Source organism: Borostomias antarcticus, assembly GCF_949987555.1.
Source record: "Borostomias antarcticus genome assembly, chromosome: 18".
Taxonomy (NCBI): Eukaryota; Metazoa; Chordata; class Actinopteri; order Stomiiformes; family Stomiidae; genus Borostomias; species Borostomias antarcticus.
The window spans coordinates 4671523-4698883 of NC_140251.1; the positions used below are offsets into that span (position 1 = coordinate 4671523).

The following is a 27361-nucleotide window of genomic DNA, read 5'->3' on the forward strand; positions in this document are numbered from 1 at the left end:
GGGGAGAAAATCAGTGGGCTGATTAGGCTATTTATTTATTTTTGATATTTTTTATCTGCATTATAGGCCTATTATTTAACAAATTAAAAACATGTTTTACCTTTCTTAACAATTATGGTTAAAATAGGCTATTTTTAATCTTATTTTAATTGTATTTAACACATTCTGGAAATCATCTCGCAAGGGGTTAGGGTCGCGACCCCCACTTTAACCACTGGTCTAGACCAGATGATGGTTATGTCAAAAGAGTGCGCGCTGACGAGCCCTAAAAGCAATATCAGCTCCCCTCCCCCGGCTCCTTCTGATAGGCCGACTGTTCCAGGACATATTTGAATGTAACACCTTCTGAATCAGAGAATGTTATACTGTTGTCTTGATGAATGTTAGTGATTATCCATGTACAGTATATACTGTATGAGAGTTGAAAACCCATGCTGTAACTTTAGTTATTGTTCTTCCAGAATGATATGAGCACTACATGAGAAAGGTTAATTTGCACTTTTGAAATATAGGCCAACTCTAATGTGTAACAAAAGTTAGGTTCATTGTTATACAACACACTGGAGCCAAACTTATAATTTATTGTATTTTATTTTCAGTGATTAATATTAACAATGAGACAGCCATTGATATTAAGTAACAGTAAGTCCGTATTTTCTGAATGTTTTGTTAAAAAGGCTTACCAATGGTCTTTTGCATGTTTGGAATCCATCTCTGCGTGTTTAAGCCAAGGAAAACTATTCCATAATATGTATGGTGAAAGATAGTGTGTGTTTGCAGGCAGGTGATGATGTACTGTAGCTTTTTAGGAGTGTGTTATATAAGGTGTGAAAGCGTATATTGTTTTATACAGTTTGCACTCCAAAGTGAGCTTTGTGATCTCTGTGCGAGTGATGTTGACATGTCAATGTGGTGTATTGGGCAAGAGATGCATTAAACCAAATTTTACTATATGAGGCTGTCTTTCATACTCATCACCATAGATAAATATATCAGAATGAGATGTTTTATTGCTAGGTACAGTACGTTTTTACACATACTAGGAATGTGTCCTGGTTGGTTGGTGCATAACAATTGGCACAGCAAGAAAAACCTGGATGCTTTATTCCCAGAGCCACACCTGTATGATGAAGCCCTCCACAATGAGCAGGTTGTCAGGTGTTTCCCAGGCTCCGCCCTCTGGAATTCAGACAAGGGCCTTACACTATCAAAACTGAGCAGAAGATTATATTTGCAGTAGTTATATTTAATTGTATTTAAGTCACTTTGCTAAAGTTACTTTACACATATTTACATGCACATCAACCTCCACTTTGGTACTTACTGTGTTGTAGCCTACTATGTTTGTTTTGCGGTTTTATTTAATTATATATTATAAGGCTACTGCACTTATTATTGTGTTTGCATTGTTGGGTTGAACTAATGAAGTAAGAACTTCGCTGTACTCCCTACACTTTGACTGTGCCTGTGACAAACTAAACCACACGATTTTGGGGATTCCAGCATGAGAGATAAGATGTCTCACTGTTCATGAGCTACATGGTAAATTCCTTCCTCCCTGCATTTTTTCCACATTGTTGAACAGAATCACACGCAAGAGAAAAGGAAGAGACTTGTTTTCATGTAGAGGGGAGGAGTGAGGAGTATTCTGCAGGGCAGGTCATGTAGGTGAGTGAGTGATGAGGTCACCCAGAGTTACAGGACAGAACCCAATGATAATCATGTGAGATAGTCATATTTATTTTACTGTATGAGAGGCTCACATAGCCTATATGATAATCACAACTAATCCCATCAGGGTATTTATTCTTGACCTTGATGGCCATGCGGTACCATCCACATGGACGCTTGTAGGGCTCACCACCCCTCATACAAGTAATAGATAAGTTAGTGAAATTAAAATCAAACTGTGGGTCAAATAACTCATCTTCATCAATGAAGTATTCCTCTCGGATGGCAGAGATTTGACTTAAAACTGTGCGGAACGTGGAACACACATCCTCGAAGCTTTCAAGTTCATTTTCATCCACCGCCAAAGTTTTGCTTTCATCCTTGGCCAGATGGGAGGCTAGTTCTTTGAGAAAGGCGTACTTGCCGAGGAGACGGTCAATGGTTCCCCTTTGGCCTTACCAAAAGGTAGCCCCTTCAGTGGCTTTATGGGGGTTCCCAAAAGTGCAGTCAGGTGTTCAAATTTGACATCAAGATCCAACATGCTGAAGGATAGCCTACATTCCAGCAATGTCTTCAACAGCTGCAGAAGCTCAAAATGATTTAAAGCATACTGTACTTTCAGTTTTACACAGAAGCCTGGCATTATTACACCTACAGTACAGTACACTATCTAACTGGGTGAGTCTTGTTGAGTCCACCTTTCCACGTACAGTAGCCTTTTCCTGTAAACCATGGACAGGTATTTCTGTACAAGGTCACAAGAAAGAGTAAATGCTGACCAAAATTGAGATGTAGGCAAATACAGTATGATACTGTATGAAAGTGGTGTTTAAGTTGCTTACTGTAAAGTAAAGGCTGATGATATCATGATCATCATGACCTTCTTAACTGACTTGAACTTTTTTTTATTTCATAGGTCATTCATTACACCAGCATGTCTTTAAACCACATATCCATATCACACTGCCATCAGGTAATTAATCAAAAGAAATAGCCAAGTCCCCTACACTATGACCCAGTCACATGTCCAAATGACGTGCATGCTGTCTGTATGGGTGTGGGTGTAATGTGGATAAGGGAAAGATGTGGTGTAATTATATCAACGTTCACTTTGTTACACCAGCATGGCGGAAATAGCAATAATACAAAAATAATGTTTGGCTGATTTCTGTTGGCAGCTCTAAATACTTGAATTTCTCTTTGCAGTGAGATTTCCGTAGGTGGTCAGAAAGTATAGTAGCTGGTCACAGTAAACATAGAGTTGTGAGAGGGAATTTCCAAATTGGAACCCTGCTTTGGAACAGCCTACAATACACTCAGAGATAATAACTCACTACCCCTACCTAGGAACAGCCTACACTCAGAGGTAATAACTCACTACCCTACCTAGGAACAGCCTACACTCAGATATAACTGATAGAACACTCAGACCTAGTCTGACTCAACTGATGTAGGTTTTGGGGATAAGCCTTGTTGTTGTTTATTACTGCCTGATTTATGTGGTCGGCCAATCATTGGCAATGGGAGATTCTCCCAGACTACGTGAACAGCAACCTAGCAACTGCTCCAACACTGCCAGTTGCTTGTTGTTTCATGTAGTGATGGGGACTTTTGAAAACAGTAACACACAGATAGCAGAAGGGGAGGAGTCAGAAGGGGAGGAGTCTGGATTGAATCTCCCGGCCCCAATCAGTGCCAACGGGAGAGTCTCCTGTCACCACTGATAGGGCCTAATGACAAGTGTTATCTCCAAAACCGAGTACCTTTACCCAAATATGTATTTATGTCTAAAATGCTTGAAATTGATGGTTAATAGACAACGGCCGTAAGAATAGACGTGCCCGCTATTCTTACGGCGGTATGTCACTACATTGAATCAATATAAAAAAAGATGCTGTACTGTAAGAATAGTCACGGGGTTTTTTGTGTGACTAAATTTAAACTTGCTATTCAAAATACTCTCGTCCACAGGCTAATACCTCATTCTCTGCTAAAGGAAAAAAAGAATAAAAAAATCTCCAGGACAACACATGACATTCCAGGACATTTTACTCTTTCTCTCATTTTCCATGACGTTTTCCATGACTGGAAATGTCTTAGAATACTTTGGGATTTATAAAAATGTATTATAATTATAATTATTATTTGAAGAAATTACAATTTTGGACTAATTTCAGGCTGCTAGAGGACATGAGAACTGTAGTTTGTGAACCTGGACAATGCTTACAGCTCCAGCAGAAACTGACAAGAAACCACAAGTTTGCATATAAGAAAGCACTGCTGCTGTACACAGAGCAGTCCCAGATGCTCATAAGGCTGGAAATGTGTAAGGCTGTACTGTTATGAATATCTATGGCTGTGCTATATGTATATGTATACCTTCCTCTGTGTAATATGCATTTAAATGGTAAATGGACTGCACTTATATAGCGCTTTTCCACCTTAGCGGCACTCGAAGCGCTTTATAATGGCCTCTCATTCACCCATTCACACACACATTTAACCCACTCTTGATCCAACATTCAGAAAACAAAGATTACAAAACATTACCAATTTAAAATATAAAGGTCACTTAAATGTTTATTGATTGAAAGGGTTTATTTAAGCTCTCTTATTTTTGGTTTGCCTCTTGCTGGTGTATCAGCTGTCCTACCAGACCTCTGTTGTGGGCCAGCTCTGGGTGCACTGCCCCCTGCAGTCAGTCCTGTCCTCATGTCTACATTCCTACACACAAACACACAGGGAGAGAGTGTGGTATACTGACTACTAGGAGAGGGGGAGAGAGAGAGAGAGAGAGAGAGAGAGAGAGCGCGCAAGAGAGAGAGAGAGAGAGAGAGCAAGAGAGCGAGAGAGAGTTGAGGTATGAAAGTTCTATCTTCAATTGGTCCACATTTTGTGCAGAATGTGCTGAGCTTCTTTGTAGCTTGGAGTGCCTCTGTTAGAATTCATGCTGCTTTCCAGTTGTCTCGGACTGTCAGGCAGTGGAAGGCATTCACAATTTACTGTGTACAGTTATCCTTTCTTCAGTGTTTCTGAAGGTCTTGTGTCATTGTGTCCAAAAGAGAGTAGTACAGCTCAGTAGTACTCTTCCAAAGTTGGACATTTCCTCTATCCTCATTTCCTGTCACAATAGACCTTTCCTATTCAGGCGGCAAGTTCCACCCACCTAGTTACTGTTGCTATGCCCCACAAGCTTTGGAGTAATAAGTCCAATGAACAGCACACAACTGATGATTCTCAAGGATTCCTGACAATATTGTTGTACAGTATGTCATTTGCCAAATGCCACTACTCTGTTTAAGAGAGTTCTACAGAAAGGCCTGAACTATTTTACACAAGGATATATCTATGAGATTTGGATTTCGGTTGGAGCAGGTGACAACATACGAGTTGATGCTAGGTGTAGACGATCTATGCGGTAGGCACAGACACCTCACAAACTCCAGATTGAAATTCATCAGGACAAAATCGTGGAGTCTTACTGTGGCACCCAATATTAGAAAATGGTTATAGTGATACATATGTTTAAATGAAGATAAGCCTGTGAGAACGCTCTGCTAACTACTAGCTATGGGCTTATTAACAACTGTACTGTACATCAAGCACCTAACGTTACTAGTTTCTTAGCTTTGTGTCTGCGCTGCTGTAAACTGATGTGTGGAGTGAGGTGTGGAGTATTGTATAGCTTGTTTTCTTATAACATTATGGAACAGCAGCCTGTAGGCCAGTTATCTGTATGTTTTAATGGTGTGACATGTTAGAATAGTGTTGACTATAACGGGTAGCTAGCTGTGATAGTACTGTATGTACAGTAGCTGCTAGATACTTTATGAGTAGTGAACTGAATGGGCTAGAAGCAAAGTTGTCTTCACATTCAACTGTGTATGGGGCCTTCCACAAGCCTTAATCCACTTTAAAGCGGAACTTTTTCATTGTTGTTGCATGTACATTTGAGTCTCTGATGGGCCTACTAACACACAAAGTAGTGTGTGAAGTGAAAAAACCCAGTCATGTTGTTGTGGTCAGCCGAAATTAAAGCATTGGGAAAAAGGTCAGTCCCAGCAAGCTATTCAAATCTCCCTTGTCAAATTACATCACAGTCGGGGACTCATAATAATCCCACCCCCATTTGAAGACTTCCAATCACCTGCATTTGTTTACCTGGCTATAAAGGCTGACATTATTTGCAGGTCCCGCTAGCTAGAATTATGTCTTCACATGGTAGTGAAGGGCCCCTGGGCTCCGGCCCCATTGGCCCGGTCTGTAACCCATCTCCGGTTGAGAGGTAGGCCTAAGGGAGAGGTGATGTCAATTTATTTTTACACAAGGTATAGGGCATAGCAATTTCACAGCTTTTAGAGTTTATCCTTCTGCATGTCGCAGTTTGTAATTTCTCCAGAAATGTAAGCTACTTACGCATGGGTCAGAGTGTGCGTGGAGAAGCGCACATTTTCCAACGTTCTCACGTCAAGTTAATTTTAAAAAAATCCCAAAAAATCTGAAGGTTGCTTAAGTGCCGTACACATGCTTTTGTATTTTGTATTTACACATTGTTTATAAATGAGGCCCCTGGTCACCAGCTTCAGTTTCTACCTTTAATACAGATATAGAATATTAATTTTCTTCATATTTACAAGTTCACATATTTGTGCAAGAACATTGGCACAAGTAGCATGGCACATAGTGGTCATAGTGCAATATTGCACACATTCAAAAACATTAGTAAAAACTAAACTTGTGTGTGAGTGAGTGAGTGAGGAGAGAGAGAGAAGCACTGAACACACATCGATCAGTTTCAATTTGTCCACTCTAAAAGCTTTCATCAGTGATGGTCAGTGGTATTTTGGTTGTGGTACAGAGCGATCTATTAACATATATATTCCAAATCAAGAACTAGTGTTTCATAACATACATCAAGGCTGAATAGTGCTACCAACTATTATAGGAATTAACAAAGATCAAGTACTAAAACAAAGATGAGAAATGATACAACCTTTTTGAACACCTGATTTGCTAACTACCCTGTATGAAACATTGCGAGGTGAATTTTTAAAAGAATACACTTCTAAAGTGAACAGAGTTCAAGATCTAAATACAGTACAGTATACTATACAGAACTATACAGTACAGTAATAAACCGCATGGTTCTTAATTAGAGATAAGACTGGACCAATGAGGTTAAAGACCACTGTGATGAATCCAAAACCAAACACACCTGGCAGAGCTCAGCTACTGTATCAGAGGAAACCATCAGGGAACAGAACTAAGTTCTAGAACAAGAATTTGCCACTATAAACCTTCTATACACATGAAATCAACTTTCTATTTAATCTTTTTTTTATATTGATCTAATACTGTAGTTTACAGTTATTTTAAAGTGTATTATTGCTAGTGTGTGCTGGTATGCTGTACATGTGTCTGCTGTGTTGATATGGGCTGTGTTACTGTAGATTGGGTTGTGTTAGTACTGTATGTGCTGTTCTAGTACATGCTGTGATAGTAATGTGCTGTGCTAGTACATGCTGTGATAGTACGGGCTGTGCTAGTATGTTCTGTGCTAGTACAGGCTGTGCTAGTACGGGCTGTGATAGTACGGGCTGTGCTAGTATGGGCTGTGCTAGTATGTTCTGTGATAGTACGGGCTGTGATAGTACGGGCTGTGCTAGTACGAGCTGCGCTAGTACGGGCTGTGCTAATACGTGATTTGCTACTATGGGCTGTGCTAGTACGTGCTGTGTTAGTATGGGCTGCGCTAGTATGTGCTGTGCTAGTACGGGCTGTGATAGTACGGGCTGTGCTAGTACGGGCTGTGCTAGTACGGGCTGTGATAGTACGGGCTGTGCTAGTACGGGCTGTGCTGTGTTAGTATGGGCTGTGCTAGTACGGGCTGTGCTGTGTTAGTATGGGCTGTGCTAGTATGTGCTGTGCTAGTACGGGCTGTGATAGTACGGGCTGTGCTAGTACGGGCTGTGCTGTGTTAGTATGGGCTGTGCTAGTACGGGCTGTGCTGTGTTAGTATGGGCTGTGCTAGTACGGGCTGTGCTGTGTTAGTATGGGCTGTGCTAGTACGTGCAGTGCTAGTATGGGCTGTGCTAGTATGGACTATGCTGTGTTAGTATTGGCTGTGCTAGTATGGGGTGTGCTGTGTGTGCTGTGCTAAGATGGGCTGTGCAGGTGTCTGCTGTGTTGGTGTTGTGCTAGTACAGTATGGTCTGTGTTGATGTACATGCTGTTTTTTTAAATCTTTATTAATCAATTTTAAAATCGTTTTGTTCATAATAGGAAAATGATGTCTTCCGTCATATTCCTATTGATTCACATACAGCAAAAGTAACTCATGTTTTACATGTACAAAAAATGCATTTGTAGTCATCAGGAAAATACATTATCAGATTAACTGTAATAGTGCAATAATGTCAGTGATGTCTCCTCCTGCAATCCCATTTCCCCTCTGGCATAACAGTAACCTGGCCCTTCTCTGAGGGGAGGGGCTGAGATTCGGTCAGGAATGGTCACGCTGAGAGGGGTGTCAAGATTACAGGTGTCATGATCACGGGTGGACTGGCTGGCTGAGAGTGAGTGGGTTAGGGTTAGGGTTACAGGCTGGCTGAGTGTAGGTTAGGGGGGTTAGGGTTACTGGCGTGCTGAGTGAGTGGGTTAGGGTTAGGGTTACAGGCTGGCTGAGTGTAGGTTAGGGGGGTTAGGGTTACTGGCGTGCTGAGTGAGTGGGTTGGGGTTAGGGTTACAGGCTGGCTGAGTGTAGGTTAGGGTTACTGGCGTGCTGAGTGAGTGGGTTGGGGTTAGGGTTACAGGCTGGCTGAGTGTAGGTTAGGGTTACTGGCGTGCTGAGTGAGTGGGTTAGGGTTAGGGTTACAGGCTGGCTGAGTGTAGGTTAGGGTTACTGGCGTGCTGAGTGGGTGGACTACTGTTGGAGGCAGTGGTTCTGGCAGGCCTTACCCAATGTCAAATGATTTGAAGCAAATTTCAAATGATTTTCACTTCAAAACAGTGACTCAAAAGAGTGACACTAATTTGCACATTATTTACATTTGAATGTACAAGTCTGTTTCATAGACCGACCCTGGCCCCTCCTGCTGATGGGCGGAGCCTGAGCCTGGCTAGACGCAGCAGGGTCTCTTCCGCTGGGTGGAGCTGATGGCCAGGCTGACCGTCTTCTCCTTCTCCCTGTCCTCCTGCTCCTTCAGGATCCTGCAGCCCGGCACGCACAGGGGAGGAGGAGTCAGTCCTGGTACATTCACCACACGGGACCAGAGATGGCTGACCGTCTAATATCGGTCTGCCCCCCCCCCCCCCCCCCCCCGCGCGCGCTCGCTCACCTGGCCAGATGCACCATGCACTCCATCACGTTCTGTCCAGAGTAGGCGCTGGTCTCGAAGAAGATCAGATCGCAGTCCTGTCAATCGCGCACATACGCCGACGCCATCATCAGCAGAAAGAAGACAACACGCAGAAAGTCAATATGATCCACTGTAGCATCACTCGTACACGAAGGTCAATCTGTTCTCCACGTCAACAAGTCATCCAATCATTTGTCCAACCATCCCTCCGGCCGTCCACTCAGACCTCTACAAGGTCATGAATGGCCAAGGGCAGTAAGGCTGACTGACCGAGGCACTCCTGTCCGTCACTATGACTACAGACACGACAGGAGGAGGAGGATGACAAGAAGAAGGGGAAAACAACTCCCTCTGAAACATTACAAGGGTTCTTGCACACACACTGTATATTTACAAAGCCCTTCATTGTTGCTTTTAGAAAATGGCCACTTGGTGTGGATGGTGAGCTGGGCCTTTAGTACAGCACCCAGGCAACTGTCCTGTAACTAGGACACGCACACGCACGCGCACACGCACACGCACGCACACGCACACGCACACGCACGCACACACACACACCTTGGCTAGTTTCTTTCCTACTGCTCCGTCGACCTCTCTGTGACTCTCCTTATCCGTCTTGTTTCCCACCAACATGATGGGAATGTCGTCGCCTGCCCCGTCCTGTGAGGAGAGGAGTGAGGGAGGAGAGGAAAGAGGGAGGAGAGGAGGTAAGAGACAAAGATGGTGAGCTCTGTCCTGGTAGGTTCCATTGATGCTCTATCCCACTAGCAACAATGCAGCCACCAGTGATTCCATTTCCTGATGAGTGTTGGAACATCTGACATCACTTCCCCTGTGAGTTGGCAGCATCCAGCGAGGTTCCACTCAACAAGGTGACTCACAGAGCAGCTCTCAGTGGTCCCTCAGAACTCTCATCTTATCAAGCTACACTACTCTTTGTACAGACCACATGATATTGCATTGTCAGTGTCAAGTTCAGTATAACTGAACCCCTATGTGTATTACAGGCGTACAGTGAGGTGTGTGTGTGTGTGTGTGTGTGTCACACCTGTACACTGGTCAGCCACCCCCGGACCGAGGTGAAGCTCTGGTGTGATGTGATGTCATAGATCACCACCACCCCGTCTGCCTTCCGGAAGAACTGCTTGGTGATGCTGCGGTACCTGCACAGGAGGAGGAGCTCTTCATTTGCATAATCATTACACTCTTCTTTCAAATCCTGTGTTCCCGTTCTCCAGTACTCTAATATGTCATTATTCCCTGTTCTATAGTATCACTCCAATGTCTCATTATTTCCTGTTCTATAGTATCACTCCAATGTCTCATTATTTCCTGTTCTATAGTATCACTCCAATGTCTCATTATTTCCTGTTCTATAGTATCACACTACGCCCTGACCTTCTACCCTCTCTCTACGCCTGTCCAGTCAGGTGAGGCTGGGGCTGAGGACTTGGTTAGGGACAGACCAGATGTTCCCTGTCCTCACCTCTCCTGCCCTGCTGTGTCCCACATCTGCAGCGCCACCTTGCTGTCGTCCACGATAATGGTCTTCACACTGTAGTCTATACCTGCAGGCGAGGAAACCAACATGACTCCACATCAAAATGGACATTTTTGCATTAGTTTACATGACAGGCATTGCAGCACACAGCTAAACAGAGAGAAGTGTGTTTGTGTTCATTGGTGCTGGTATTAAAGTCACAATCGTTGTGCGGTCTTTCAATCATAAATACATTTATTTTCAAAACAAATGCACTCATATTAAGATGAGACGGGTTTATTGGAATACCAAGTCGACAGGATGGAACAAACATTACTACTGAGCTGAAGCCGAGGTTGGCGCCGCCACATGTCTGAAACTTTAAAAGCCGGCCGGACGACTGCGTATGCCAAAGTCCTCGAAACGTCACAACCTGTACATCCTGTTCTACTCTGTTGCAGTGATAACCTGGGCCGGGTCAGGCGCTAGCGGAGAGAGAACAGCAGACGCTGGCTAGTAAGCCGGGTGTTCCGGGGTGTGACATAACAACAGACGCATGGCATGACTTCACCATCCAGAACCATGTGATGCCTACCTGGCAGGCTCTCTCAACCTCAGACCCACGTAGGTTACGCTACCCATGACCTCATTGAATTCAGCTCCATTACATATGTACAACTACATGACTCGGGTATCACAGCTGCACCCTTGGGCATGATTGAAGAATGTCATAATCCTTTTTTTTAGGGCCCGAGCACTGGTGGTGCGAGGCCCTATTGAAATTGTAAGGATTATTATTATTCTCCTACCTTCTCCCCAAACAAATGCCTTTTTGGCAGCCTAAACATTGATGAAAACAGATTAAACTTTGCAGATACATCAGTCCCGGTGAAAAATGTGATATTTCATGGGTGACGGAAATGGGCGTGGCAAAGCGGCTCAAGAGCGCCCCCTGGAAAATGTTAAATGCCGAGCCCCACCTTTCAGTTTGATGTAGGCGAACAAAATTCGGTGGGCATATATAGTTCATCGAGACACACTAAAATGTCTCTTGGAGCTATACCCAACATCCAACAGGAAGTCAGCCATTTTGCTCTTAATGTACAATTTTTTCCTTGTTTTTACCATTTCCATGCCTCATACTTTAACAAACTCCTCCTACAGATTTCATCCGATCAACTTCATATTTGGTCAGCTTAATCTGAAGACCTTTGTGATCAAAGGTTAGCCTAAAAAAATCGTTTTCACCAAACACCCTTGCCGTGGCGCCCCGCCAAATTCTGACATTTTGCCATAAAACAGGAAGTCCTCATAACTCCTCCATATATTATCCAATTTGTCCGATATTTCTCACGCTTCATGAAGGTTCTGTCCTGAACACATCCATGTGTCAGTATTGCGTCATACCTACAGTGCCACCTACTGGTGAAACAGGAAGTCCTCATAAATCCCACAAACGTTATCCGATTTACTCCAAATTGCTCAGGGTTGATGAAGGTCACATCCTGAACACATCTGTGCATCAGCATTGAGTCATACTTATAGTGCCACCTACTGCTTACAGGAAGTCTTCATAACTCCTACATACATTGTCCGATTTACACAACATTTCTCAATCTTCATCAAGGTACCGTCCTGAACACATCTATGCGTTGGTAATGAGTCACGCTTAGAGCGCCACCTACTGGTGACAGGAAGTTTCTCTCAGTACTGGACACCGAAATAGCACACACTTTAACGGCGCCGCACCCCGAAACACGCGTGGGGTGCGAGGGCCCGCTCACTGCTGCTTGCAGCCCTAGTTTGGGTAATGTATTCCATTTACAAACATTATTACATAAGTCACTGGTCACATAGCTCAATATGCTCAATATGCTCACAGCCATACTCAAACAGGTACAACTCAAACGATTACGATTCAGGAGTCTATTTAAACGCTGAGGGGCAGTGATAGTACAGGCATCTCTTAACCAGGCCAAGTCATGGTATGTGTACTGGAGGGCCATGCCACCCACACAGCCTTGTGAGGACGGTTTGCCAGTTCTGCTGACCGTGCTCAAGTTTGATCAACACATGTAAGCAGCTTTTGACAGTGTTAAGCACATCAGCACATTTCAAAGTAGTTTCAACTGTCAGAGGTTAGGCAGTTGGCCACAGTGCTGGGCCTGTTGAGTGTGTGTGTGCATACGTGTGTTTTAACGACTTATCTCCATTGTGGTCCTTTAATGTATGTGTGTGTGTGCGCGCGCGCGCGCGCGCGTTTGTCTGTATACATGTGAGTGTATGTGTGTGTGCATGCATGCGACTGTGGGTGTGCATATGTGTGTGTGTGTGTATAGTACACTGACCCACAGTGGCAGCGGTGCCTGAGTAGAAGCAGTCATCACAGAAGCGCCTGAGGATGGAGGTCTTCCCCACGCTGGACTCGCCCACCAGGACCACTTTAAAGAGACGGTCTGGGGGTCCGGGCGATGACCCGACCTCCTCCTGGGGGGAGAGAAGCAAAAAGAGGGAGAATAAGAGATGATTGAGAGCTGTTGTCCAAACAGCACCGAGCTCATTGGCACATTGTCGTCCAAACAATCAACATGGTCTTGAATCCAAGGTCTAAAAGTCACTACTAGTAAACAAAGCCAAACGGTAAGCACTTACAGTAGGAGGGTTAGCCTTTGGCGAGAGCGCACACACACACACACACACACACACACACACACACACACACACACACACACACACACACACACACACACACACACACACACACACACACACACACACACACACACACACACACACACACACACACACACACACACACACACACACACACACACACACACACACACACACACACACACACACACACACACACACACCTCTGTCTGAATGAGAAAGTCAACAGCTGTGTGACCGACTGCTGCTCCCTCTTATCTCTGGTCTGGCTCCATGGAACTACAGCATGGCTGTATATGAACGCACGGTGCTGCAGCGTTCAGTCCAGCCCTTCACTAGGTCAGCGGTCAGCCCAGCCCTTCACTAGGTCAGCGGTCAGCCCAGCCCTTCACTAGGTCAGCGGTCAGTCCAGCCCTTCACTAGGTCAGCGTTCAGCCCAGCCCTTCACTAGGTCAGCGTTCAGTCCAGCCCTTCACTAGGTCAGCGTTCAGCCCAGCCCTTCACTAGGTCAGCGGTCAGCCCAGCCCTTCACTAGGTCAGCGTTCAGCCCAGCCCTTCACTAGGTCAGCATTCAGTCCAGCCCTTCACTAGGTCAGCGGTCAGCCCAGCCCTTCACTAGGTCAGCGTTCAGCCCAGCCCTTCACTAGGTCAGCGGTCAGCCCAGCCCTTCACTAGGTCAGCGGTCAGTCCAGCCCTTCACTAGGTCAGCGTTCAGTCCAGCCCTTCACTAGGTCAGCGGTCAGCCCAGCCCTTCACTAGGTCAGCGGTCAGCCCAGCCCTTCACTAGGTCAGCGTTCAGCCCAGCCCTTCACTAGGTCAGCGGTCAGCCCAGCCCTTCACTAGGTCAGCGGTCAGTCCAGCCCTTCACTAGGTCAGCGGTCAGTCCAGCCCTTCACTAGGTCAGCGTTCAGTCCAGCCCTTCACTAGGTCAGCGTTCAGTCCAGCCCTTCACTAGGTCAGGGCGACTGCCAGACAAACTGATTGACCACCTGCCCAGGAGAGCAGGGGAACATGGATGCGCTCCATCTCACAGTAGCTCCACACCAGCCTGTCTGACCGGGGACCCTGAAAAGGGATCCAGCTTACATTCTGGACAGTCTCCTTCCCAACAGGCTGTGCTCTGGGGGAGGTGGGGGCGTCCTTCCTCAGGCTCCCCTCCCCCTCCTCCTCCTCCTCCTGCTGGGTGGGGGAGTCGATCCTGCTCAGCTCCATGTCTACCTCCTCCTCCTCCTCCATCCAGTTCAGGAGATGGTTGGGGAGGGCCTGCGGCAGGAGGTGCGGGAGGTGGTCCTCCTCGATGGAGATGATCCTCTGGAGACGTCCTCCCTGGAGGGACAGGGGGGGTCGGCACCCCGCCACCTCCTCCTCCAGACTGCAGCCGTTCACCCCCACCACGTCCTTCCTCTTAGAGTGGGGGGGCACCTCCTCCTCATCACTGTTAGGGTTAATGGGTATTAGCTCAGCCACTGTTTTAGGCCGTTTGCTTTAGTAATGAAAAACATCAGACATTTGTAGGTTTACACACAAGGCTGGTTCTGAATGTAGCAATGTACTATCAATTGAAATCATGTTTCTTAGTCATTTGAGAGAAGGCCAAGTCATCCCACTATTAAAATGAAATCAAGAAAACTGTCTCCATTCGTTTTCCTTCTCAGTGGGCTGGCTGGCCAGTCCATCTGAAACTGCCCATGGGTACTGATCATTGGCATAGGCAGGGACAGACATAGCTGATTTTTCAATTTTATTTGAGGATTTTTGGCTAGTCTGCAGGGAGTTATGTGCACGCAATCCCTGAAGTAAACTATGGTAAATGGACTGCACTTATATAGCACTTGATCCAAAGCGCTTTACAATGAAGGCCTCTCATTCACCCATTCACACACACCAATGGCGGCAGCTGCAATGCAAGGTGCTAGCCTGCTCATTGGGAGCATCTTGCCCAAGGACACTTTGACATGTCATCAGGAGGAGCTGGGATTCGAACCGCCGACCCTACGATCATTGGACGACCCGCTCTACCTCCTGAGTTACAGCCACCCAAACTATATTAGTAAGTGCTTCGCGGGCATGGAGGTATTCAAGAGGATGCTTGTGTGCCGTCACCTCACGCATAGTTAGATCATTTAATGACAAAAAAATATGCTTGCAACCAGGGGTGAAAATTAACTTTTAGGTTCACGGTGAGTCACCTGCCAAGGGGACTGTAGATGGAAAAAATACGTTTTTTTTATTTTTTTTTCCTGTTAGCCTTCCCAAATCTAGTCGCCAATTGGAAATTTTACCTGCATTTGGCCGGTGGCAGGTGTTAATTTTCAGCCCTGCTTGCAACCCAGTCTCTCACACACATGTCAACCCTTGAAGGGGATTTATTTCATCTGGACCCTTACCGAATTTTAGAAAAACTAAATAAACTGAATGATCGTATTGCTTCAGCATATTTGGCAAGGCTGCAGAGCAGAGGCGCGCGTGTCCCGGGGGACAGACTAGTTCTCTGGTAAAAGCCACTCGGCTGAAAGGATGTTTTTAAGGATGAATTGAAGAGTGGACTGCAGGTTGGTTAGATCTGTCCATAAGTACTGTAGTTGCACTGGACCAGACTAATGCGATTTGGATTAATAGCCTCTGAGAGGACATGCTTGTGTACCTTTTGACATCCTTGTTCACATTACTGGACCCCGATCTTTGCTTCCAAACTGGCCTCACTGGATTCTGAGGAAACAAGATAAACACTACAAATGATTCACATGAATTCATTTGGAGTGTTATGTTTTCAGATAATTGTTTCCCCTTCTTTTAGAAACCAAGTTTCAGGTTTTCAAGGATCTCTCAGAGATGATGAACAGAGATGATGAACATTACAAACTGAAAACATTTTGCGTTGTGCTTCTGTAAGTGCATATTTACCTGTTGGAACATGTCTCGCTCATCACGTAAATGTTTGTTCATTTCCCTGAAGACAAAACGACAAATACAGGAGTTCATCAGAACCATGAACATGTTTTCTATACCCTGGGGTGAACATCTTATTTTTTCCTTTCTAATTTTTTCTTCTGAGAAGCAGGCCTTGGTCTTAGCAGGATCTACTTATGCCAGGCTCACACTACAGGCATTTTGAGCCATTTTATCCCCGGTTCACCCCTCCCAACAATTGGAGGAGAAATCTGGTCTGGAACATTGGTCGGTACGGATGTTCGGCCCAGATGATCTTGTAATGTGATTGGCTCGCAGACCCATCGGGGCAGGCCCGATAATATCCAACATGTTTGATATTTAGATTATTATGTCACTACTTGACCAGCGAGGCAGTGGTTCGTTGCTCCCTCGTGCATGATAATATCCTGTAGTGTGTGATGAGCTGTTATTTTCAAATCTTGTAGTGTGCACTTGTTTTAGATTTGCGAGAAGAATATCTGTTAAGATTCTTCTTGTGTGTGATGCGACCCGATTTCAAAATCAGTTAGGATTTTAAATATCATGTAGTGCGAGCCCGACATTAGCTGCTGTATAGATTCCAGAGCTGCAATACAACTTCACACCTCTATCTCCTCATCGTGACAAACTAATGCCAGGCTCACATAACAGGATATTTAGAAATCCTAACCGATTTTGAAATTGGGTTGCATCATGCATATAAGGAGAATCTTAGCAGATGTTCTTCTCGTGAATTTCAAACAAGTGCACACTACAAGATTTGAAAATAACAGCTCATCACACACTACAGGATCTTATTGTGCCCGCGGGAGCCACAAACCACTGGTCTCGCCGTCTCGCTAAGTTAAGGTCAGTGAGGCTCGGTCTGTCATATAACCAGTCACCTTGGATAACAATGCCTGTTCCCTGAGAGAGAGAGATAGCAGATGTTCCCTACCTTAGCAGGTCCAGCTGTTTGAGCAGACCGGCCCTCTCTCTGTGCATTGTCTCTGTGACGCGGTACATCTCCCTGGGGTGGAGCACAACACACATTCACACTGCTGCACAGGGTCCCAACACACAGCTCTGCCTCATATTAACACTGCTGCACAGGGTCCCAACACACAGCTCTGCCTCATATTCACACTGCTGCACAGGGTCCCAACACACAGCTCGGCCTCATATTAACACTGCTGCACAGGGTCCCAACACACAGCTCGGCCTCATATTAACACTGCTGCACAGGGTCCCAACACACAGATCGGCCTCATATTAACACTGCTGCACAGGGTCCCAACACACAGCTCTGCCTCATATTCACACTGCTGCACAGGGTCCCAACACACAGCTCGGCCTCATATTGACACTGCTGCACAGGGTCCCAACACACAGCTCTGCCTCATATTCACACTGCTGCACAGGGTCCCAACACACAGCTCTGCCTCATTAACACTGCTGCACAGGGTCCCAACACACAGCTCTGCCTCATATTAACACTGCTGCACAGGGTCCCAACACACAGCTCTGCCTCATTAACACTGCTGCACAGGGTCCCAACACACAGCTCTGCCTCATATTCAATCGAGTTGTAGGAAAGAGGTACAGTACTAGGACACACAGGACACCGCAGTGTGTTACACACACACACACACACACACACACGCACACGCACACGCCAAGGGGACTGTAGATGGAAAAATCTACTGGCCAAGTATATATTTTATTTCAAAATCTAGTCACCAATTGGACATTTTTCCTGCATTTGGCCGGTGGCAGGTGTTAATTTTCAGCCCTGCATACACGCATACACACATGTACACAGCAAGCTGCACTCAAGCTTTTAAGACTAATTACCAAAGAGACATTTGTTTGTTCTAGTGCCTCTTAATTAACACGTCCACTCACATCTCCCTGTCTTCCTGCAGGTGCGACGCCTGCTCCTGCAGCAGTTCCAGCTGCTCCTGGGCCAGCTGCAGCTCCTGCGTGGTGTGCTCCAGCTCCCGGGCCAGGACCTCGTTGGTCTGCTTCAGCTTCACGTTCTCCACCCGGGTCATGTGCTTCTCGCTGTTCAGGTCCGTGCACTGGTGCTCCAGCTGGACGCGGACGAGACGAAGGCAGGTCAAGACATGGTCGATTGCAGTGCATGGGATACAAAGGGAAGGGATATCGCCTCCTGCTCAGCACGTGGCTAATCTACAGTGCACGGTCTGGCCAGAAGAGCTCGAGGTGCACAGTGAACGCCTCAATCTTATCCTCCATTATGATCTGCAGCGATTTCCATCAATAATATGACCCAAACCATTAGGGGTGTAAGAAAATATTGATACTTAAATATTGCGATATTTCGCGACGCAATATTCTATCGATTCTCTGAAGCGCTGTATCGATTTTTATATTTCAACGTGGTGACATGTTTTGGTGTTGTATTTAAGCCTCCGGCCGATGGTAGCAGGCATTTAGCCATTAGACTTTCCCATTCATTTCTCGCAGAAAGTGCTCTTTCTTTAATATATATATATATATATCTCCAGTTTTTGTCTATGCATCACATTGTGTGTTCTTTATGCTATGCATTTTTCTAAAAGTAGTAGGCCCTGATTGTTTTGGGGGGAAAGATTTCAATATATTGCAATGCTTATAGTATCCTGATATATCACAATATATCGTATCGTCACCCCTGTACTGGGATACGTATCGTATCGTCAGATTCTTGCCAATACACAGCCCTACAAACCATATTCATTTAATAGCATCGGGGGAGCAATAACAGGGGCCACTTCAGCGAGAGGACGTCCGGACACACCAGTGACTTAGCTGGCCCATCCACAAAGACAGGGGGGGTTATGTGAGGACATACAGATAGGACTGCTGCCAGCCTGCTACTGGCATGGTGATAAATACAGGCCAATGTGCCAATTGAGCTCAGCGCTGGTCCAAACCCAGCAAGGACACAAAAGGACAAGAGGTTAGTGTTGGGGTTAATCTGGATACATGCTGCGTGTGTGCTGATTGAACCACTGAGTGGAGGGATTAGAGGTGCCAGAGAGCTGTGAGAGAGAAGCTCAGCCACTTGGGCTCAGCAGATGACTTGTTCTTTAGAATGGAAATCAATTAAGAGGCCCTAGTAAAACAAATGTATCTTTGGTAATTAGTCTTAAAAGCTTGAGAGCCATTCTGCTAATGTGGTGTGTAGCAGTGCCAATTAACTCATTAATTTACACTAAGACACAAGCTGTGTCTGACACAGTGTGCTCTTATGCTGATTGAAAGCTGGAAGCAATTAAGACCACACTGGTGCCATTTATTTCTGCTATGTTAGCAGTTCTGATCAATGACCCGTAGCATGTACACAAGTGTCTGGTTTGTAACGAGGGGAACAGGGTTGGTGCCGGGCCTGGTGGCCACTCCCCTCACCCTCTTCTGTTTCTGGACCAGCTGCTCCAGCTCCTGCTCCTTACTGGTCAGCTGCTCCTCCAACTCCTGACTGTGAGTGAGGAACTTCTCAGAGTCCTAAAGCAGAGAGAGGGCGTGTGAGTGAGTGAGTGAGAAAAAGAGAGAGAGAAAAAGAGAGAGAGAGGGGGGGGTGGTCAGGCAACTGCTGTGTACCATACAATGGTAGTGGTGATACTGTAAAGCTGAGGACAGCCCTAATCTGGAGAACTGTCATGTACCGAGGCCGCCTACAGTACAGTATAATAGAGTACCGTACAGTAGACTGTACCTGCATCAGGATCCGGTCCTTCTCAGTCTTGATCTGCTGCTCCATCTCTTCATACAGCCGCTGTATCTCATCGTCATGGTTGACCGTTCTCCTGTTTCAGATGGACACTGTCATCATGCAAATATCCTCTAACTGTACGTTTCATGTATTCTCCACTATATGGACAGTAATTGGTACATAGTTTGTTGTTGTTTAACAACTTGTTTATCACATTTGTGTTTGAGACATTATCTAATTTTCCTCTGTTGGCAGGCAGGCTGTAACACCTCCATCGTGGATGTGGCTAGAGCGTGTGATCTTCTACTGATCTCTATGGCACACCAAAGCAGCAGAGCTGGACGGACGCAGCTGTTGGGTGCATATCAACTACAGCACGGAGCCACTCGTGGGCTAGATATCCCTGTGACAATGGTCAGAGAGAGAGAGAGAGAGAGAGGACAGCAGACAGTGACAGAGACTAGGCATGAATATGGCCGCATTCACACGGCAGATTTTTCCAGCGCCGGCCAGGGACAAAGCTGTGCGCCTCGTGTTTTTATCAGCAAAACCGTGAGAACGCGCCCTATAGTGTCACTGGTTCCACACCAGCCTAGTCAGGTTAGCGTTCCCTGTACTGTCCTCAGCCATGAAGGATCAGCTTCACACTAGTCTGCTCTGGATTATGAGATACCACTGTAACACAAATTATCCCACAATTATTAACCTAACCACACACCCAGATCCAGGCTAAACCTTTGTGTTAATTCAGATTCTCATATTACTGTATATTGGGATTCTTAGATTAGGAAACATCTCGATAGGGATAACACACATTTTATGGGGTATCACAGGAATTTGTTTTGTTGAAAAAAATTGGCATGAACTTTTTTCCAAAACAGTCTTTTAGCAGAGAACATTCCTCTGTGGAGCTGAGAGCTCTAAGCATATCTCAAGGGTTGGGTAAAACTCTCTCTTAAAAGTTCTGCCCACACTGTAAAAGTTTAACACTCCTCCCAAGGTAACAGGGCTAATGTGTGGAATTCGGTTTGTCTGACGAGTCCTAGAAACAGAGGGGGAAAGTGCAGAGTGAACATGTCGCCCCCCACCCCTGGTGTTTGTCCTCATCATATACAGCTGTTGAATGGATCATCTTCTCGTCGATCTAGCGGTCAGTAAAATTGACCAAGTCAAGATGTGGACATCGTTGGATTCCTCTCGATACAGAATCTAGTTTGGAGCCGATTAGTGTTGTTTTTAGCACGGAGAATAACTGCCAATTGACCATCGCCTGGGCCTCATGCACATCATCCTGGCGACTCAAGCCTTTTGTCTGACCATCTGTAGATGAATGAAAGGATTTGGTGCAGTGAGATAGTAACTTCTGACCATGTCTGACCACCATTGTGTTACATTTGCTCTGCTTCTCACTCGGAGTGATGTTATTGATCAAAGTGCAATCTCAGGCAGTGAAGGCAGAACTCCAGTAGCTTTGCGTAGCTGGGCTGTGTGCGTGCACAACAGTGTAGATGCTATGATGCTGCGCCTACCAGAGGCATCTAAAGAGTTGTCTTGGGTGCATCGGTGAAGATACCCGCACACCAATATCTCTGGGCTAAACAGCCTCAACAGACAGCCCTCATGCTGACATCAAGATCAAGCACTGCTCAAGTGCAAAAAAGGAAAATAAGTGAATTCAAAAAGCAGCAAACGTTTCAGTCCATGACTTTCATCATGTTGACAGGAACAGATATAAAGACAAACACAGATTCCATACAAGGTGCAACAAACCAGTCAGCTGATCTCATACAAGATGCAACCAACCAGTCAGCTGATGCTCTTAGCTGGATGAACCAGTTAGTTGCATCAGTAGGCTCCCTAGGTTACATAGACAGCACTAGGTTACATAGACAGCACTAGGCCAAATAGACAGCATACTGTCTAATGTCTACCTATTCACAATGTCATATACATTATTTTCATGATCATACCATACAGTATATGATGGCAAAGAGATGCCCAAAAGGCCATGCTGGTACATGCAGATGCTGTTGGCATTAAGAATAGCTACAAGGCAAGTTTAGTGTTTCATTAAGGCCTGAAGGCTGTTCAACGTTGAGCATAAAATCCATCTACTTTCACCTTGTAAAAGTTTTGTTTGAAGATCGGTGTGTCTACGGCCAGGATTGACCTTCTCAATGCCACAGAATCTAAGTGCAGTAGCCGGATGTTTAACTTCCTGAAAGTGTTTGGCAAAGATTTAGGATCACTTCTGTGAATGGACCCTCTGTGCTCATTGATTCTGATTCTAAGTTGCCAGTTGGTTTTGCCTATATGTACTGTAGGCCACAGGGGCACGAAAGAAAATATCTTTAATGGAACAAGTGATTAATTGCTTAATTTTGTACTGTTTTTTGGTGATATGAAGAGTTGGCAAAATACGACAAAACTGTTGGCTTTCTTATTCTTTTGACAGCGGGGCAATGACGATAAGGAAAAAGAAGTCCTAGCCATTCAGAGAGACTCATTATGTCACAAGCACAAGTCTCTCTCCATGTGCGTCAGTGTCAATCGCGGAAGTAGAGAGCTTCTCTGCACTACTCAACCTCACAAGACTCCCCATCCAATGGCAGGACTAAAATTGCCAGTTAGAAAACAAAACACATATGACCTAACCATGCTCTCTCTAATCTGTACATGATCGAACTACCTAAATAAGAGTCTTCTGATCCACGTTGTGAATATAAGGACTATAACTAATGATTATTGTACCCACAATGCACCTAGCCTTGATACTAACCTATGAGCATCCTAACATTTAGAACAACACATTACCACACTAAGGGGGATAGAGACATTGTATTATAACTACAGTTTAGAACCCATGGGCTACTTAGACCTGAACAACAGAAGGTTTGGAGACAGATACAAGGGCAAAGAGAGATGAATCAGTCTATTGAATACCATTGAACCCTTAGGACTGAATGAAAAATATTGACTCATCTGTTAATGTCTAGTGTATCTACAGTGTAGTGGCCAAACAACTGGTGACACTTCCCATGCCCTCCGAAAACAAGCACTTAAAGAGCTACTTAACAACTCAACTTATGAACTCTGTGGATTTAGAAAGTGGGCGGGCTCCTGAGTAGAATAGACTCAACTTTTACTGAGACACCAACCATTGTTTTTGTGTACAAAGCAGAATGTACTTGGCAATGGGGAAAAAAAATAATTGTGGTGACTGCCCCCGGTGGTGGGCTCTGGTACATGTGATGGACACGCACACAAACGAATGCACGTGTGCACGAATTAAGGTACTGTACAGGGGTCAAAATAAAGATTTTTTTTAAGATACCGTTTTGGGGAAATAGCATTTTATCAACTGTAATGTTTTGATCAAATATCGTTGGGAGCACTTCACCTCAATGCCCATATTAGGCTGTTGTACAGTATTCTCCTAGTAACCTTCATCCACAATGGATACTGGTATTAAATGAAACACACAGGCTATAATATGTATGACCATCAGTCAGGCTCCCACCTCTTGAGGGCGCTCTCCATCTCCGTCTTCTCCTGGTTGGCCTCCCTGATCTGGGCGTTGACCCGGGCCAAGAACTCCTCAAAGTTGGAGAGGAGGTGTGGCTCGTCCCTCCTCAGCTGAGCCCACAGGCTGCGCATATCCCCAGGGCTGAGGAGACAGGAGGAGAGTTGGAGAAACAGGAGGCGAGTTGAGGGGAAGGGAGTAATCAGAGCAGACAGGAGGGGACAGGAGGAGAAAGAAGGAGATATTAAGGGACAGGAGAAGACAGGATGACAAAGGTCAGCTTAGTTGTTTTTTGTTACAAATCTAGGACAGGGTAAGAATGAGAGTGTGGTATGGAGGGAAGCAGCTGGGGTCTGTGGGCATAATTCATATTTGGGCAAAATGTAAAAGTGGTCAAGATCTTGGCCTTGTTAATAGCATTTTCTATTATGACAGTATGGCCAGTTTCTGTGGAGAGAACTTGTGACTGGGGGACATACTGTACGAACCTAAAATACATGTAATAGTAAAAATATATTGACGTGATCGAGATGAAGAGGTTGGTGCACAATGTGATCTAATCTTAACTGCTGGCGTTCCTTTCTAGTCCCAACCATGGCTTGGCAGACAGTCAATAGGATGTTCCTCTCAGTCTGATGTTTATCTTAAGTAGTATTGACTCTTATTGAGCGGAGCGGAGTTTGCTAAAGGTGAGTCTAAGCATTGGGCCGATCACCCTCCCCCCACCCCAGCCTGGGGTTCAGAAGGTCCCAACCTGAGTATTCAAGGTTGAGGAGACAGATTTGACTTTTCTCTTTCTGTTGCTTCTGTGAAAAAACAGAATAGCTGTGGTTTCCTTCAGAATCCTGCAGTCTCATCCTTGATTCAGAGGCTTGATTCAGAGGCTGAGAGAATGAGATAAGGTGTGTTTGATTTACCACAGAGCACTTGTCAAACACATGGTTTACTGAAGCCCACAGTGGAAACTTTTTGTCCCTGACTGGTTTGCACAGCTGACTTCAGTCCCACACTAAGATAAGAAGGGACACGTTATACGACTGACAGGAGGAGGGACAAAGGACCAGAACTATGTATCCCAGGGTGACAGAACACACCCACACCCACACTCACTCCTCAAAGACGTTGCTAGCTCCCAGGCTCTCCATGAGCATGCAGAAGTGTTTCTCCTCCTCATCCTCGCACCCGGCTAGCCGCGCGGCCCACTGGCTCTGGTACAGGGTCTCCGGGAGGCTCTCGCAGGGGCCTGCCTCCCACATCCCATCTACCACTGAATACCTCCGTCCAAACAGGAACTCACCTGGAGAAAAAGGCAGAGTCAGCAGGGTACGGGTGACACTGCAGAACATTAAGGATTAGCACTGGCCTAGTTGAAGAAAGATCTTGTACAGTAGACTGGATTTCACCAGCTTCCTCTCACTACCAGTCAACCTTCTATCTTAGAACCTACTGAAGCCAGAGGAGAACTCGTCCAGGGTGAGGTACCCGTTTCCGTCGGAGTCCAGAGTATTGAATACGTCCTCCAGCTCGTCTGCGTCTAGGGGCAGCTCTCCATTAAGTCTCTGAGGAGGGAGACACACACACACACACACAGTTGGAAGTGACATGACCAGCCTAGCTAAAGGACTCTTTAGATTCTCATTATAAAGGCCTGGCCCACTGTACAAAACAGCTGCTAGGCACAGAACCCATGAACACACTCGTTAGGGCAGCGTCGCTAGCACTGCAGAGATAGTTAGCCAGGCCGATATAAAGATGTTGTCGAGAAAATAACTCCAAAAACCTCAACAATGGACGCCTTGTACGACATTAAGGTAGCCTAGTTCTTTAGCGATTATACATGGCATTCTCATCAACAACATAAAGTCAAGACCATGACCCTAACACCCGTGTGTGTGTGTGTGTGTGTGCGCGTGTGTGCGTGCATGCGTACTATAATATAGCTGTGGTGTAGCCCTTGTTTACACTGGATATACACACTGGGCCCACTCATAAAAGTTCAGCTGAGGTGTTCTATGGGAAGATGGGACCACAGGTCTTTGAGAGAGTCAGTGGTTCACTCCTTATAAAAGCGGTTATCAGGGTGGAGCAGAGGCCTTTTGTCAGCAGTGTGGCTTACAGCTGCAAACACCACTAGCCTGACTGCCCCAGCAATGTGAGATTTCTCACCAAGCTGTAGGCATCAACATAAAGTCATATCTAAGCATTTCGGAATATGCTAGCAATTGTTTAAATAGTAAAACCCTCTAACAAAATGAAGTAATGTACACCAAATTAATTTGGTGTACATTATTTCACCTATTCTTCACTAGGACTGACTATTAGCAACACAAGATACCGTGCATGTGTAACATGCTTTTCTATGGCACCTGATGTCATTATGTTATAATTTTGCATAAACAATTCCCATAAGCTCAAAAGATAATGACATGTTCTAATACCTACAATCACTCTGGCTCATGTTCACACACAGCTAGGTTGATTAAATTAATTTCACTGGGGTTCCGACAAGCCAGCCAGAGCACTAATTTACAACAATTTCCATAACTAAAGGATCAAAGCAGTATTTCTGAGACCCTTGTGAACGCACAGGCCTCTGAGTGTCCCATCGAAGGAACATCAACAGCGGACGAACGTTTGAGATGTGAGTGAATCTGCACAACAATACTGCTGGAGGTCGTGTGGGGGTCAAAGCTTCCGCCTCTCTCCCCCCCCTTCTATCTTTCTCTCTCCCCCACCCCCCCTCTCTCTCCCTCCATCCCTCTCTCCCTCTGGGCTGCCGTCAATGAGGACAGACTGGGTCCTCTCTCCTCCTCCGGAACCAGCACCACTGTAGGCTGGACCCTTACAGCCTCTCTAATGACCACTCGCCATCTGTCCCAGTAGCCTTGTGAAAGGAGCGCGTACGCCTGGTTGTTCTCTGGTCTGCTAGAGAAGTCTATGGGTTGGTCCCAGGTGATGCTGTTGATGTACCTTGAGAATAGGCACTCATATTATTCAGACGTCCTAGAAAAAGACAGCGATGATCTCAAGGTGACAGTCAGAACCAGTACAACAACCAACCAGCCTCTATCTCCATTTTGCCTTTCATTTTTATATGTAATGTACTGTCTTTACTATGTGGGCTACGAGCATGGCAGCGAGTTGAATAATGTTCCAAATCTAAAAATCGGTGAAATGCTAAAGGAATGCGTGCACATCATAGTAGTGCAGGAGCTGGATCAAACATAACATATGAAACCAAAGAAATTGTCCGCACACAATAAGCTCCCAAAGGTGAGTTTAATGGTTGTCAGCACAACCTTTCGGCCGTAGAAGCCTTCTTCAGGTGCAAAGTGAAGCACCTGAAGAAGGCTTCCACAGCCGAAACGTTGTGCTGACAACCATTAAACTCACATTGGGAGCTTATTCCAGTTCTAAAGGCGATCGAACACCTGGTATCCCACCTGCATGTCCCTTCGTGTGATGAACCCCTTGCCCTCGATGTCACAGTTCTGGAAGACCTCACGAGTCTTCTCCAGCAGGGTAACGTCAACTCTGCCTCCATCGACCCTGCCGGCCTCCTTAGCGCTCTCCCTGGGTGTGTTACGGCTGGATCCCGGGTCCGAGGAAGAGGAAACCCTTCTGGTAGACGCTTCCATGCTGGGGTAGCGCTGAGGCCGTCTGTCAGCCTGTCAAGTGAGCTTGTCTGTCTGTGTACGTCTCTGTATCTCTTGTCTGTCCTTCTGGCTCCCCTCGTCTCTCCCCTTTCTTCACAAGTGTGTGTGCGGTCTAGAGAGGAGACCAGACCCAGGGCTCTCTTACACAGCTCCAGCCTCCAGCACATCACAGGCTTGCAGCCATGTCACTGCTTGTCATCTCTTAGCAACCACCCCCGTTTAATTAATGGATGATGCCTAGGAGGAGATACAGAAGGACAGGAAGGAACTGTAACAGCCATGTGCATGACCTTAAAATATGTCAGACAGCAGTTAAGATATGGTATTTAGTAGGCTAATGTTCATCAGTCTCCATTTGCCTTAATATCAATG

At 45.7% G+C, this 27361-nt stretch overlaps 1 protein-coding gene across 1 annotated transcript; it reads right to left on the reverse strand.

Annotated features, from left to right (window-relative positions):
• Nucleotides 1–8789: 8789 nt before the first annotated feature.
• cracr2aa (calcium release activated channel regulator 2Aa) lies at nt 8790–26971 on the reverse strand (the record flags this gene model as incomplete). Its single annotated transcript, XM_084452382.1, has 17 exons — nt 8790–8880; nt 9009–9085; nt 9588–9689; nt 10078–10192; nt 10516–10591; nt 12852–12996; nt 14269–14617; nt 15827–15891; nt 16087–16132; nt 17051–17122; nt 17998–18185; nt 19507–19602; nt 19814–19904; nt 23331–23477; nt 24444–24630; nt 24781–24892; nt 26777–26971. The coding sequence occupies 17 exons, from the start codon at nt 26969–26971 to the stop codon at nt 8790–8792; spliced, it is 2154 nt and encodes a 717-aa protein (XP_084308508.1).
• Between the last annotated feature and the right edge of the window lie 390 nt (nt 26972–27361).